The sequence below is a fragment of the Halichoerus grypus genome, chromosome 2 (assembly GCF_964656455.1).
Source record: "Halichoerus grypus chromosome 2, mHalGry1.hap1.1, whole genome shotgun sequence".
NCBI lineage: Eukaryota > Metazoa > Chordata > Mammalia > Carnivora > Phocidae > Halichoerus > Halichoerus grypus.
Genome location: NC_135713.1, coordinates 208,356,809 through 208,372,093, shown reverse-complemented (window position 1 = coordinate 208,372,093; position 15,285 = coordinate 208,356,809). Strand labels below are relative to the sequence as shown.

Genomic DNA, 15,285 nt, shown 5'->3' with positions numbered 1-15,285 from the left:
TCTGGCCCAGCTTTCAGATGGGCATGGGCCCTCTGGTCTGAGCCCAGCCCCAGCTGTGCTGCTTTCTCCCCGTCTGAGGCCCTGGGGATCTTCCCCAGGGCTGTGTGGCTGCCCACAAGTGGCTGGAGACCCCTTACCTCTGGTACAGTGAGGGCAGTGAGCATCTTGGTGGAACAGGGATGCATCCATTGCTCCATCACGTTGTACTCTGCGCATGTGCACATCACTAGTTCATTCAATGTTGACAACTCCATGGGGCAAGTTTTATTACCCTACCTTTACCTCCTTTCAGAGACTGGCCTTATTCAAATTTTAGGGTTTTAGTTTTATCAAAATTTTGATTTAGTAAATACTGACCATGCACTCTGAGCATCTTTATGTGTATTGAGCATGAATAGTAATCCCCAAACTTTTAATTCCCAGCCCATGTTCCCATTAACATCTAATTATATTCTAGGTGGGTTATGGACTCAGGATGGGAAGGCAGGGTGTATCCGCTGCATCTGTCTGCCTGACCTGTCCCTTAAGTCTTACCTCCCCTCCCATTTATATATTGGAGACCCCTTGGGTGCTTCAAGATGGAGTGTCCTGCATTCTGGATTTGGCCGGTCACTTCCTTCTGTTAGCAGGCTCCTCTGTCCCCTGCATTTCTGTAAGCTGAGGTGAGATACAGAGGCTGGGTGGAATGTAAAATGATTGCTCTGGCTACTAGTTTGGGAACAGGCTGTAGGCAGATGCAGGGTAGAAGCAGACCTATGGGGCTACCTCAGTGAACTCTAGGAAGCTCAGTGGGGAGCATGTAAGGAGCTCTATGTGGATGTGTGGAATTGGAGGGGTTGCATGGGAGGATGAGTCTAAAGCATGGATTTGGGAGGGCCACAGGGGCTGGAGATGAGACTGGGAGATCACCTAAGATATTGATAGTTTTCACATACCAATAAGGGAGGAGGGTGGCCTGATCCCTGCGCACTACAGTCAAGGAGGGGAGGAGGTAGCAGGAAAAAGGGCTGAGCAGTGGAAAGTGAGGTCAGAGAAAAAGCAAGCAGGGGGGTGGGGGGAGGAGGACCTGGGGCTGAGGGCTGCCAAAGTGTCCAGGAAGAGGTGGAGGTCAGGGAGTGGACCAGCCTTGGTGGTCTTCTCCTGGCCCCACCTACAGACAACCACTTTCAGCTGTATTTCTCTTTCTTAGTAGCATACACACACTGTTCCTTCGTGATTTTTCTATTTCATTCTCTTCCCCACTGCCACCTCCCATCCACCATCCTCCTTAGACAGTTCTTTTCTCTCATGACTTTGGTTATGTCAGTGTTGAGTATTTACATTATGATGTCTATATTTGTATTTAGAGCTGAACCATGTGGTAAATTGTGATTGTTTTTTTCTGCCCAACTTTGTTTTCCTCGAAGTTCCTAATGGCCTTCTTTTTTCATTTGCTTAGTTTTCTATGTATTAATACTAATTAAGTCTTGAACTCTCCACCAGGTCATCTGAATTTCCCCTCAGTGTGTTTAGTCATTTGGTCCCCTTGAAGGGTGTCCCTCCTGTAACTCTCTGCCCTGCTTGAGGTCCCCTCCCCCAGTGATGCATTCTGCCTGGCACACGGCGGCCGTCCTGGGTATGACCTCTGAACTCTCCCAGGTTTGATCCCTGTTTATTGTAGTCCAGGTTTTCCTCTTTCTTGTTCTTCACACTCATTTTAGTAGCACGTACGTACACACGCATGCATGTGCACACATGCAAGGCAGTACTCGTATATTTTGGGGAAGGGCCTGAGGTCAAGGACGGCAGTGGAGATGGGGGAGAGGCAGAGGGCCTGGAGTGTTCCTTTTCCTGGACAGAGAGATGATGTGTGGGTGCTGGGCTGTGAGAAAGTGGGTTCCCCCACCCATCCCCTCTCCTCCCCACCTGCAGGGCTGCCTGGTCAGAGTCAATGTTTATTGGCTGGGCAAGTCCAGCCCTTGCCAGGCCTCTGCCTCCACCCTCAGCTCTGCCGGTCTGCTGCAGTTCCCTTGGTGACAGGGACAAGGGTGAAGGAGAAGGGCAGAGGGAGTCAGGATAGGGAGGGCTGTCAGGAGGCCACTAGGTGAGTGGCGCACCCCCCAAGGCAGTCACCACCCCTGAGCTCAGCTAGCGTGAAGGAGAACTGCTCTCCCTGTGCTAACTTGTGCCCACATAGGCTTCCAGGCCTCAAGGGCTGGCGGGGCTTGCCCTGTGGGCAGGGGCTTGGGAGGGCCTGGGAGAAGAGGTAGCTTGAAGCCTCAAGGTCAGGGGCCTCAGTCTTCCCCCCGCATGGCTGGTAAGGCCTCCCTGCTCTGCAGACTGTCCATCACAGTAACGCTGGACACCCGCCTGGGCCGCAAGAGAGCTCCGTCCCCCGTAACTAGCCGCCCCCTTCTCCCTGCCCACCTCTCTCCCCTCCCTGCCACATCCGGGCCTGCAGTGGGTGTGGGCAGCGCAGGGTGAAGGCCGCCTCAGGAGGCCCCGGTGCCTGGTGGGTGAGTAATTTTATTTACCTTTCCTGAGAGGCCCTCTGTCCTCTCATTTTCTCCAATTAGCCTGGCTCTGCCTGAGCAGCTCCAGCGCACGTGGCCTGCGGAGGCTGTGGGCAGCCCACCCCCCAGAGCCCCGTGGTCACCTCCCACCAGCTCCGTGAAGCAGGGACACCCGGCAGGCCGCTGGAGCTTGTGCTCTCGCTCTGGCTGCTCCCTCCTCCGATGGCGTCCTCCTCCCGACACCCCCCCACAGGCGTCCCAGCACGGGTCCCGGGGCACTCTGGAGTGAGCACAGCCCCCGCTCCGGCCTCTGCAGCAGACGCGCTCTCCCCAAGATGGCAGCGTGGGCCTCAGGGCGCGTCCCCAAACAGTTGGGTTCCCCACCCCAGTGCGCCGCCCGGCTCTTCCTGTAGGGGACCCTCTGCTCTCTCCTGGTGGGCACCAGCCCTCGCTGCCCGCCACGCAGGGTGCCCACCGCTGCACTCCGCTGTCCTGCCACACGCTGGAGTGGGGTGTCACGGGTCGGGCCGCTCTGCCAAGTGGTCGCGTCAGGACCACGCAGAGGTCTTGGGAGAACTGCTGCCGTCACTCGGGTCACTTCAGTTTGGGGGTTGGCGTCTCCCCATTTTATCTGCTCCGCGGTGGCAAGCTGTGGCTAGAGCCAGATCGGGTAGAGGCCGGAGAAGGCCTCCAGTTCGGGGTCGGCCCGCGATGCCCTGACGGGGCCCGAGGCAGAGAGGTCGCCGTCCTCTCGAGGGGCTGGCGGCTTCCCTCGGCCGCCACCCACCCCGATCGCGGGCCTGTGCCGCGTGGGGACCAGAGCCAGCGGGGCCACCCACTCCGGCGCAGCGTGTGTGGAGCCGCACCTAAAGCAGCGGGGGCGGGGGGCGCACCGCCAGGCGCCGCGTGCCGTCCGAGCCTGTGCGGGGCTCTGGCCCCGATTCATCTGTAAAAGGGGGAGCCCCAGCCCGCGCCCCTCCTTCAGCTCAGCTCTCCAGGCCGCGCAGGGCAGGGACTGCTCAAACCCTTTATTGTCGGAGAACACGCGTGTCCTCGAGCGGGGGCGCCCCGCACCCCGTCCGCGGCGCAGCACGGAGCCGCCGCCCCCAGACCACCGCGCCGTGCGGACAGGTGGACGGGGAAGCCCCCGTGGCGCCCCTCCAGCCGCCGGGGGCGTCAGGTTCTGGGTTGTCCGGCCCCAACCGGGCTCCCGGGGCTCCCCGGGCTTTAGAAGGGGCTCTCGGCCAACGCGGGGCGGCTGCCGACCGGGCTGGGGTGTGCGGGGGGGCCCCGGCCGGCCCCGTTGCTGCCGCCGGCCCCGCACAGGAGCGGCTTCTCGCTGGGGGGGCCGCTGGCGTGGCGTCGCTCCCGCAGTGAGGCCCCCGCGCGCCGGCGATGCCAGGACCGTCGCAGCTCCGACTGCACCTGGGGCGGGGGGGGCGGGGCGTCGGGCCAGTCCCAGGGTCCCCAGCCTCCCAGGCTCCGGGGACGACCAGGCGCCCTGGGTGTAGAGCGAGGCGAGCTCCAGCATGGAACACGGGGGGTTCGGCGCCCCGGCTCCCCCTTCACCGTGTGCTCCCTGAGGACCCGGCTGAGGTTGGCCATGGGGGGGGCAGCACCCAGCATCACGGCGACCGCCGCCGGTAAATGCAGATGGGCGTGAAGGGCTCACCCCCCGCATGGGTGAGAACAGGGAGCCCAGCCGCACGCCTGGACCGGACCTCCCCACCTACCTCCTTATTGAGGAAACAGTAGAGAACAGCCACCAGCAGGCCCTGGAGAGAGGGGGCAGTCAGGGCAGCACCCAGGCCGGGGGGGGGGGGGGGGGGGGGGGCAGGTGGCTATAGGGGGCAGGGCGGCACCTGGAAGGAGCTGAGGAAGAGGTCGAAGAAGAGCTTGGCAGAGCGCAGGGTCCCTTGGGCATGCTCGTCTGTCACGAAGGCGAACACCACTTCGTGGACCCCCAGCAGGGGGATGAGGGTCAGTGTGGACTTTGCCAGCCTGTGGGTGGAAGCCTGAGCCGCCAGGGCCTACCCTGCCCACTGGGGCCCCGGTGTCCTGCCCCCACCCCCCCGGCCCCTGCAGGGTCTCTGGGTCTGTGCACTGCCCGCACCCACCGGAACTTGTAGTCGGTGTAGCGCATCTGGCGGGCTTGCAGCTTGGCCATGAGGATGAGAAGGACGCGGATGAAGATGAAGAAGTTGATCTGTGTGTGGAGAGCACAGCTCAGGGCAACCCCCAGATCCCCACTTGACCCTCCTGGCTCCCATGTCCCCGGGGCTGCTGGGCACCCAGCCAGGGATGGGCAGCCGAGCCCGAGGCCCAGGACACTGGCTAGCGTCCCGGCTGAGTGCCAGGGCCTCCCTCCTCATCTGTCCAGGCAGGATGTCATCGGTCTCCTCAGGCCCCACAGGCCAACAAGGAAGGAGGGGACTGGCAGGCAGGCCCCGCCAACCTCAGTACCCCTCTCCGTGGGGCCAGCAGGTGCCTCATCTCCTCACCAGGATCGCCAGGAAGACAGGGAAGCGCAGGATCCACCAGAAACCCATGTTGTCGTTGCTGGTCCAGCACCTGCGGGGCGGGGCCTGCTCACGTCCTGCCAGCCCCCCCGGCCTCCCACCCCCCTGACATCCTGGGGATCTAATCAGTGCCTTGGGAAAGGAAGGAAGATGGTCATAAATGACCCCCACCCTGGGGCAGTCTTGCTTCCCCACCCACCACTACCTCTGGCTGGAGGGTGCCCCCCGCACCCCCCCCAGTGCTGTCCGGCTACTCCCCATAGACCCAACCCAGCACCTTGTGCCCAGGAGGGGTGAGCCCTGGCTGCCTCAAGTCCACCCTCCGGTCGGCTCATACTCACTGGATGTTCTCAAACAGACACTTGACCACCGCCCAGGGGATGACAAAGAGCATGGGGGCGCCTGCGGGGAGGGGGCAGCTGTGGTCCGGTGGCCCCAGCCAGCCTGCCCCCCACCGCGCCAGCCTACTCACCCCAGCCGATGCCCAGGTAGAGGGCGAAGAAGCTCCTCTCCGGGAAGGCGGCGAGGCCCAGCAGGCCGTGCAGGTACACGCCCTCCACCAGCAGCCAGCAGTAGTTGGCCACGACGCCGTACTGCATGAACACGGCGGCCACCCGGCAGCCGGCCACGGCCTGGCCGCGGGCGCAGCATGAGCTCAGGCCGCACGGCCCCCCGCCGCCCTGGGGCCGGGGGCCCGCAGGCCAGGTGTGGGTGCTCACCCCGTCACTCAGCCAGATGCTCACGCTGAGGTCGTCCCCGATCTTCTGGCTGTAGCGCGTCCTGAGCAGCGTGTCGATGACCAGCACGGAGCCGGCCTTGAGCACGAAGGACGCGAACAGGTTCACGTGGATGTAGTTTCGCGTGCAGTGCAGCTTGCTGCGGGGACGGGGAGTCAGGGCCTGCCTGCCGTCCTGCCCGCCGCGGGGGGGGGGGGGGCGCGTGCACAGGTGGGTGGGCATACCTGAGGCCCAGCAGGATAGCGAGGGCCAGGAGCAGGGCCCCCAGGGACAGAGAGTACCCCACTGTGTACATCACCTGGAAGCCGCTGTACATCTTGGCCGCCTTCTTCTACGAAGTGCGGTGGCTGGTCAGGGCCGGGCTGCCACTGCCCCCGTCCCCCAACCCCCGGCTCCCGCTGCACCTGCCGCGGGCTGACCTGGACCTCGATCTCCTTCTCGTCCATCTGGCACTGAGAAGCGTCGCGCCACGACTGCCCGCGGGGCCCGCGCACCCACTGCCCATCAGGCCCACACTTCTTGAAGACAAAGCGGTGCTGCACTGGGGGGCCGGGCTCCGGTCAGCACCTGACCCGCAGCCTGGGCCCCCTCAGCCACCCCCCGCTTCCCCTCTGTGCTTACCTTTGTGGTGCCAGGGCAAGTACCAGGGGCAGGACATGTTGGCCGTGGTGTTGGGAGGGGTGTCCGGCCAACAGGAGTACTTGTCGAAGGTTCGATTACAGACTAGCTCTGTGAGGCAGGGCAGGCGGGAGGCGCCCCTCAGCAGGGCTGGGCTGGGCTGCTCCGAGAAGCCCCTGGGCTTCATCCTCTGCTCCCCAGCATGCCGTCGCCCCCCAGACCTCCCTGGATGCCCACCAGCCGCCTACCCTTGCACATCTCACGTCTCCAAAGGGCCCCAGACCCACCTGGGCTCACCCCTCCTCTCAGTGCCCCCCTTGCAGTGCCTCCTTTTCTGGGGGCGGAACCCCTATCTGTTGGCTTCCTTCCAGGGTCCAGCACAAACTCTGTGGCCCACAGCCCCTCCTTCCCTCTGCCCAGCACAGCCCCCTCCCTCGAGCGGACATGGCTCTCGGCCTCCCGGCAGCTACTTCTACTCTCATCTCTTGCTGCCCCCTAAGTGACCCTCAGAGCTGGTACAGAAGGGGCTGCCCTGTCCCTGCTCGAGTCCTCCCAGGGATGGCCCGTCTCCCGTCTCCCTCCCCGGGGGCTCACCAGTGGGGGGCGGCAGCAGGCTCAGGTTGTAGAGACACTGGTCACCGTAGAGCTTCCACTTCTCGAACAGGAAGTCCATCACCTGGGCAGAAGGGGCCCAAGGCTGGGGGGAGAGATGAAGGGACAGGTGGGACAGAGCCACGTCAGCCGCGGGCCGGATGGGGAGTGGGCGTAGCGCTCACCTGGCAGGCCAGCAGCAGCAGCAGGAGCTGGGGGCAGTGTGGCCGGGTGGGGGGCATGCCTCTGAGCGGCCACCCGCCACATCTGGCTGGGGCTACACAGCTGGGGCAGAGGGGTCCTTGTGGGCACGCACGCTCCTCTGGGGACTTCCGGTCAGAGCAGCAGGGTCTGTGGAGGGACCCCCGCCCAAGTGAGGAGGCCCCTCTGGGCCCAGCTGTGACCGCCCCTCTGAGCCTCTGATCCTATTGAGGAAGTGGGAGCTGGGAGAGAAGACGCCAGAAGTCGTCTGTCTTTGCCAGTGATGGGGCTGGGGTCTGGCCCTGTGCTGGGAGGTGCCGCCGAGGGTCCTGGAGGCCTCGCGTCTCCCTGGGTGGTGCTGGGTTTCCCACGGCCTGCGGCTCGCTTGCTTGTGCTCTCTCTGCTCTGACAGCCCCGGAGCCCCACCCCTGCGTGCAGCTCTCACCATCTTGCCTGCTGGGGGGAGCAGCCTCCCTAGCGACCCACCTCCTCCCTTCGGCCCTTGCCGTCCTCCCACCTATTCTTAGCCCCTGGGAAAGGCAGCTTGCCAGGCTGGGACAGGATGCCAGGGCCATCCATCACCGCAACGTGGTTATCGAGGTGGCCCCAGGCCAGCTCCCAGCCTTGCCCAGGGGACCAGGAGTGCACGCACATGCTCAGGATGGTCCCTGTCACACACAGGCCCCCTTCCGAGGACCGGAGTATCTAGGTGCACCCTCTGGGCCCCATGCAAGGCTCAGGCCTGGCTTCCTGGGTCCCCCAGGGCACGTCGCGCAGGTGGCTGGCAGCACACTGCTTTGAGACGATGAGTGCAGGCTGCCAGGGGCCCAGGGGCGGGACCCCTGCCCTGGTGGTGCTGGTGGGAGGGCTGCCTTGGGCCTGGCCCAGGTCTGAGTGGAGATCTGGGGCAGCAGAGCCCTATCAATTCTCCTTTCTTGCTTTCTCTGACTCCGACTGAATTCCATGGGGCAGCAGGGAGGGGCCCTTTAGGGCCTGGGTGTGAGCCCTCTAGGAGTGACTTGTGTGAGCCCTCCAGGCCTGTGGATGGACCCTTCTCTGGGCCACCCTGGCAAGCGGTGAGCAAGGGATGGATGGATGGAAGGACGGACAACCAGTAGGCTGGAAGACAGTGACTGGCCAGGGGTAAGGGGGGGCAGTATGAGATGAAGGCAAGTGGAGGGTTTCAGCCTCCTCCCATCAGGGTCCAGTTGGGCCTTTGTGGGGCCAGCTCAACTTAGGGCTCCCCTGAGATTCACACCTCACCCCTAAGGGGACCCTGAGACACTACCACGCAGGGTGAGAGCTCAGTGATCCGAGGTGGGCACCCCAATCACAGCCTGTTGTGGGGCTCCTGACCCGGCCCTTGGTCATGGGTGCAGGCCAGGCCTGGTGGAGGCCTCACCCAACAGTCACTGGCCCCCAGTCCCTGGGCCAGGTGAGGAATCACCCAGGCTGTGGGTTCAGGAGAGGAGCCCCAGGACGGAGGGCTCTTCTGGCAGAGAAGGTGTAGGCAGGTGGAGAATGAGGGGTGGCTCAGCTATCTCCAGCTCTGGGGTCACCCAAGGGGCTTTACCTCCTGATTCTGATCAAACAGCCCTGTCTGCACCCCTGAGCTCGCTGCTTTCCACCTTATTACCCTTGCTGGAGCCAGTGCGGTGGGGCGTGGCCCTGCGGGGACCAGGCGGCCCGCTCCCTGGGTCCTGGACTGTCCCAACACAAGTATCAGCTCAGTGTTGGACATGTGGGCAGGGGTTCAAGTGGAGAGTCAGAGTCAGGGGTCTCCTGGAGGTCTCCGGGCTAGGAACCCAGGTGGTGTTCCCCAGCCCCCAGCTCACCTCCTGTCCCCTCTTTCCCAGCAACCCCCACCCCCCCCACCCCCAACCACATCCCCGACTTCACCCCACCTACCCCCCACCTGCTGGGCAGGCAGTTGCCTGGCCCCAAGCCTGGCTGAACACACCACTCCTAGGTGCTCAGGGCCCCACCAGTGTCCCACCAATTTCCACTGGGGATAGCTGAGGGACTCCCAGACCTGGAGCTGGAGGAGGGGCCCCCAGAATGGGTGGATAGCCCATCAAACAGGCCAGGCTGCAATGGTTACCCCTGCTTGCCCCACGATCTGAATGGATGGGGTTGAGGATTCCCAGCCTCAGAGGGTCTGAGCTGGTGGGGGGGTTAGCTGTTTTTGTGAAACCAGAGCAAGTAGCAGGAAGGTCATGGCCCTGGGGCAGGATCAGGGGCCAAAGGCTGTTGACAGAGGCTGATTCCTGCTTCCTCCCCCGTGGGGCGTGGGGCGGGGCTGACCTGGGAGCCTGCGGGGGTGCGACTCCCCGCCAACCCTCATACCCAGCACTGAAGGACCGAGAGACAGCCAGGGCCAGTCCTCAGAAGATGCGGGTGCCCAGACGTCAGGGGGTCAGTCGGTTCAGGGTGGGGACAGATAACCCCGCGGCCCAGAAGCGGGAGTGGAGGCCGCTGGAGAGGTGAGAGCAGGGCAGGGCAGTGACCCACCCTCCCTGCAGGTCAAAGTGACAAGTGTGGGCCCCGCAGAAGAGCAGACCAGGTGGGGTGCCAGGGCCACTCGCCCCCTCCCAGGGACACCCAGGTTTAAGGGATGCCACTGGGCGAGTCCTGGGGAGCTGGGGCCCTCCAAAGGGGACGAGCAGGGCTGCCGAGGCCCCCACGACTCTGGGGTGTCTCCGCAGGGCTGCATGTGCACCCCTTGGGGAGGGACCATCGGGGTGGGTGCGCAACGAGGATCAGGCGGCTACTGGGGCAGCAAGACAGAGTGCCTGGCAGCCGGCGCCTTCCCCAGCGAGGGGAAGGCAGGGGAAGCGGGACCCCCGCCTGCCCCACGGTGTGGGACCTGGTTGACCCTCTGAGCTGGAAGGGCGCATCTGGGGATTGGGAACAGAGGAGTCCGACGGGGGTGAGGACGGCGATACCCCAGGCCCTGAGCCCGCCCGGCCCACGACAGGGGTCCCCGCCGGCCATTTCGGCGCTGCCTATTCCGCGGGCCCTGGCCGCGCCCGCCCGTCTGTCCCGACCGGCGGCCGGGTCGGCTCTGGGGACGTCCCCTCGGGGCCGGGCCCAGGTGCTCACCGTGTGCCGCTCCGGCCCCCGCTCCGGCCCCGGCTCCTCGCTGCCCTCCGCGCACTCGGGTCGGCGCCGGCTCCACGCCCGCACCAGCCGCGCGCAAACTTTCCGGCGGTGACGCTGGGTGGCGGTGGCGGTGGCAGGGGCGGCGGAGGCGGAGGGGCGGGGGGGGCGGAGGGCGGGGACGGGAGCGGCGGGGGGGGAGGGGAGCCGCAGCCGAGGGTCCCCGCCCGCCCCTCTGCGCAGCGCTCCCGGACGCGCCCCGGAGCCCCGGTCCCCACATTCCTGCCTGCAGATTCCTACCCCGCGACCCTCAGCCCCGCAGACCCCCACCCCTCGAGCTCGCTATGCAGACCCCCGCCGGGTCGACTCCCACCCCTCAGAACAGGCAGCAGACAGGGTCACAACGGGTCCGCAGCTCCCCGCAGGGACAGGAGACGCCTATGGGGGGGGGGGGAATGTGGAGGGCGCGTGGCCGGGACGGAAGGTGAGGGCTGTGACTGGACGCCCCCTCCTCTCGCTCCCCCCCCACCGCCTGTGGGGATCCGCGGCTTCTTTCCTGGGTGCGAGCTGATTTGCTACAAGGACTGGCCCCCCACTTAGCCCCACCGCGGCTCCTAGGTGACATTTCCTTTCCGCCGCAGAGCAGACCGGACTGGGTGGGGGAGGGCAGAGCAGGTGGGGAAGGGGGCCCCCTGGGGTGTCCCTTTAACCCTGGGTGTCTGGGCCCCCTCCAGCACCACTCACTCAACAGCCCCAGGGGTGGGACGCCTGTCCCCAGCTGGCTGCTGCTGCTCCTCCAAGGCTCTGCTCCAGGGGCTGCAGGAATGGGGGGGGCCGGGGGTCGCCCTGCTCCTTCTACCCCTCCTTCCCAGACTTCTGCCCCACTCACCCTCCCGAGGATGTCCTCTCCTCCCCCATTTCCCTCCCCGCAGATCTAAAGCCTGAATCCCAGCCCTTGCTCGGCGCCCAGTGACTTCAGGGTCACCTAGCCCTGTGGACACTTTGGGGCCTCATCTTTCCTGGCCTTTCAGCATCCTGGGACCCTGATGGTCATGTCCTCCTAGAAAGCTATCCTGTGGCTGTGGCTCCCCGGGTGGCACTCCCCCTTCCTCCTCTTCTGCACTCCCCTCTGCTCTCCCTCTCTCTCACTCAGCTCCTAGGGCCCTACCTGGAGCCCTCTCCCCTGGGCTGCTCTCAGCTCCCGGATGCACCTCCTCCACCCACTGGCCTCCTAACACCTGGCCCTTGGTTTCCTGCCCATCAGCAGGAGGGAAAACCCAGGAAGGTCTCCGTCCATCAGCAAATCTTGATTCTCCTTCCTGTGTTTCTCTGGAATCCGCCTGGGCCTCCTCTCGGCTGTCAACCCCTGTCCGGCCACCCACTGTCACTCAGGAGGCCCTCCCTGGCCCAGCAGGTCAGCTCCTTTGTTAGATGCTGTCCTTTGTCTTTGGGGCCCTTAACCTGACTCTACTTCTGTTTTAGGGGGGCATCAGTACCCATGGGCCTCCCTTTCCCCTGGCGCCCCCATTCCTGCAGCCCCTGGAGCAGAGCTAACACTGGTCCCGCTGCCCTGGGAGAGATCCACAAACAGTTGGTCTTTAGCGCATCTCTGCCCAGCCTCTGTGAAGACTCATGGGGAGGGGCTCCCAGGGGTATGTGTGTGTGCGTGTGTCCCCGCACTTGCCCTCCAGACCCCTGTCGTTACCAGCCCACCTGAGACCCTGCCCCCAGAGTGAGCTTTCTGTTTTGGTTCTGGGAATGGGCAGAAGGCAAAGGTCAGAGGCAAAGGTCAGAAATTCTGGCTGTGCCTGCCTAGGGGCTGCCCAGGCAGAGGGTGCAGGTGCTGGGGGAGGGGAGGCTTCCTAGCTTTGTGCCCAAAGACTCCCTTTCCCTCCGCCTCCGCCCTCCCCCACACCCTTCCTCCAGCTCTGCACCGCTTTCTGGGGTTGGGGCACCTGTGTGGGCAGGCACGGATCTCGGGGGACCCCCTTCCATCCCCAGGGGAAACCATGCCCTGCAGCCTTGGGGCCCAGCCGAAAGAGATGAGTTAGAATAAATGCAGAGTGCGCGGAGCGGGATGGGGGGCAACACCTGAACAGGTGACACAGTGGGGAGCGCAAGGGGGATGGACAGGTGGGGGTGAGGGGCACCCCCGGGGCTGGGCCACCTCTGTTTACAGAACTGATTCATAAGACCTAAACAGCAGGAGCTGAGAATGGAGGGCGCTGGGCCTTCCCACGTAGCTGTCTGGGGACCTGAGCGAGGAGTCCGCTGGGTCCCCTAGGGTCCTGATGGGGCTGGCGTGTCCCAGGAGGCATGTGGGCCCCTGTGTTCTGGGAAAGGCTGCGGTGGGGACTGCCCTCCCCCTGCTTCTCCTCCCTCGCCCCTGGAATGCACGCTCCATCTGTCTGCACTGTGGGTTCTGCAGAGAACACCAGCAGTGCTTAATTCAGGTGCTTGACCCAGCGTTAGGGAGCCTTAGGGACCCCCGGGGCCCAGCACCTGCTTGCCTGTCTGGGAGAACCAGACAGATACCCGCCCTCATGTTCTGGGGGGATGATGATAAGCAGCAAAGAAAGGGGTGTCCAGACTGGGCAGTGGTGGACAGAAACCCAGTGCAGAGGGACCCCGGGTCCGGGAGGATGCGTCAGGACTGAGAAGGTGGAGGGAAAGGGGTGGTGGGTGGTGGCCGTCCCCGGCCAGACAGAGCCGCTGTCCGTGGCCCCGGGCGGTTTCTCCAGGGCATCTCCATGGGCCACCGACGCCTGACTGGATATAGTTTTATACCACAGCCTGTCACAGAAGTGTCCCCCATGTCAGCCAGAGGCCCTGGGAGCACTGCCGAGCTTGGGCGCTCCGAGTTCTGCGCTGAGATCCGTCAGCTCTCACGCAACCATTCGCAGGCTGCGGGAATCAAAGAGCGGGATGACCCAAAGCGCGTGCAAGTGGGCCCCGGGCCGTGTCCTGGCGCCTCGCTCTTAGGCGGGAAGCCGAGGGCCAGCAGCTGTCCCGGCTGGACCGAGAACCCAGGGCAAGGGGGGCGCTGGGGGAAGCAGAACGCGACGTCGAAACTGTGGGCCCGCGGATTCCTTGGCAGTGATGCCAACAGGCCAGGTCAGAAAACAGAAGAAGAAAGAGCCCGGGTAAATTAAAAATATAATATCGGAAATTCTCAAAATCTAATAGAAGGATTGAAAGTGTGAGTCACAGAAGACAGAACCAAACCCTACAAGATAGACGGTGAGCCCTGGACCGCAAGGAGGCCCTGCACCTGAGTGACAGGCCCCGCTCGGCCGCGGCAGCTTCGGATGGGTGCGGGGTGAGGGCCACGTGGACACCGTGCCCAGTTTACATATTTCCTTTTAAAAATATGTGAGACATTTTATTTTATTTTTTTAAAGATTTTATTTATTTATTTGTCAGAAAGAGAGAGATAGAGAGAGCACAAGCAGGAAGAGCAGGAAGGGAGAAGCAGCCTCCCTGCTGAGCAGGGAGCCGGATGCGGGACTTGATCCCAGGACCCTGGGATCATGACCTGAGCCGAAGGCAGATGCTTAACTGACTGAACCACCCAGGCGCCCATGGGAGACATTTTAAATAAAAAAGGTACAGAAAACATCAGTTGCCTGAAGAAATAAAACGTTAGGGGCGCTATGCGTGGGGCTCTGGATCTCAGCATTGTGAGCTCGAGCCCCATGTAGGACGTAGAGATGACTCACAAAAACTGAGAAAGAAGGAAAGAAAATGTCAAAGGTGCCTTTGAAGTGCCCACTGTCCCCTCCTCTGCCCGCCTCCTGCGGAGACCCCCCTCCACCACGCTCTGTGTCCGATTACATGGGTGCGAGTGTCCAGGTGAGTGTCCCTGATATCGGGGAGCGTGGACTGCGGGGCACGGCGTGGCCAAGGCGGCTGGCCCCTCTGTCCCACGCCACATTTCCGAGGCCCAGTCGTGTTGGTCCACGTGGCTGCCTGGGTGGGAGGGAAAACCCTGTTCCTGTGCGTATGTGCGCCAGAGCCCCTCTGGTTCTCTCCCCCCTCCTCTCCTCTCCTTCCTGGCCCTGCACAAGCCTCCCCGACACGGCCCGCGTGCGCCTGGGCTCTGCTTCTCCACTCACCAGCCTGCCGACACCTGACTGCTTCCAGCTTTGGGCACTGGGATGCCCGCTGCCTGGCGGGGACAGCGCAGGTCCCTGTGTGGACGTGTTGTCACTCCTCCCGAGGAAGCACCTAGGAGCGGGGTGTGGGCTCACAGGGCGGCGTGTGCTTCACTTTAAGAGAAACTGCTGGGATGCCTGGGTGGCTCAGTCGGTTGAGCGTCTGCCTTCAGCTCAGGTCATGATCCCAGGGTCCTGGGTTCGAGTCCACATCAGACTCCCTGCTCAGTGGGGAGCCTGCTTCTCCCTCTCCCTCTGCAGCTCCCCCAGCTTATGCTCTCTCTCTGTCAAATAAATAAATAAAATCTTTTAAAAAAATCTATTTTTTATTTTTCTTAAAGTAGGCTCCATGCCCAACATGGGACTCGAACTCATGACCCTGAGACTAAGAGTCACACACTCCACCGACTGAGCCAGCCAGGTGCCCTTCAATGATAATTTTTTAAAATTTCTGTTTCTGGGAGCACCTGGGTGACTCAGTTGGTGGAGCGTCCGACTCTTGGTTTCGGCTCAGGCACAATCTCAGGGTTGTGGGATCGAGCCCCACGTCAGGCTCTGTGCTGGGCATGGAGCCTGCTTAAGATTTCCTCTCCCTCTGCCCCTCCCCCTGCTCATAGGTGCGCGCTCTCTCTCATAAATAAATAAAAATAAATAAAATTTCCGTTTCTGGTTGTTCATTGCTAGTGCATACAAAATATAATTGTTGTTCGTATATTGATCTTGTATCCTATGACCTTGCTAAACTCACTTATTAGTTTTACTTGTGTTTGTAGATTCTTTGGGTTTTTCTGTGGAGATGAATGTGCAGTCTGAAGAAAGGAGATGCTCCTTATCGATCTGAGAATGTTCCATCCACTCCTAGTTTGCTGGGAGG

General features: G+C 63.0%; 1 protein-coding gene across 2 annotated transcripts; it reads right to left on the bottom strand.

Annotated features, from left to right (window-relative positions):
• Positions 1-3,419: 3,419 nt before the first annotated feature.
• Positions 3,420-10,379, bottom strand: GCGR (glucagon receptor). Of its 2 annotated transcripts, none has more exons than XM_036093971.2 (14): positions 10,261-10,379; positions 7,143-7,308; positions 6,961-7,063; positions 6,370-6,477; positions 6,168-6,289; positions 5,973-6,079; positions 5,731-5,887; positions 5,484-5,604; positions 5,353-5,413; positions 4,994-5,063; positions 4,610-4,698; positions 4,355-4,493; positions 4,226-4,267; positions 3,420-3,917 (listed from the first exon to the last, which is right to left on the bottom strand). In XM_036093971.2, the coding sequence occupies exons 2-14, from the start codon at positions 7,197-7,199 to the stop codon at positions 3,720-3,722; spliced, it is 1,374 nt and encodes a 457-aa protein (XP_035949864.1). In that variant the 5' UTR covers positions 7,200-7,308; positions 10,261-10,379; the 3' UTR covers positions 3,420-3,719. The 2 variants fall into 2 exon arrangements, with proteins under 2 accessions (XP_035949864.1, XP_035949847.1); XM_036093954.2 differs by having other exon boundaries at positions 3,424-3,917; positions 5,484-5,643.
• Between the last annotated feature and the right edge of the window lie 4,906 nt (positions 10,380-15,285).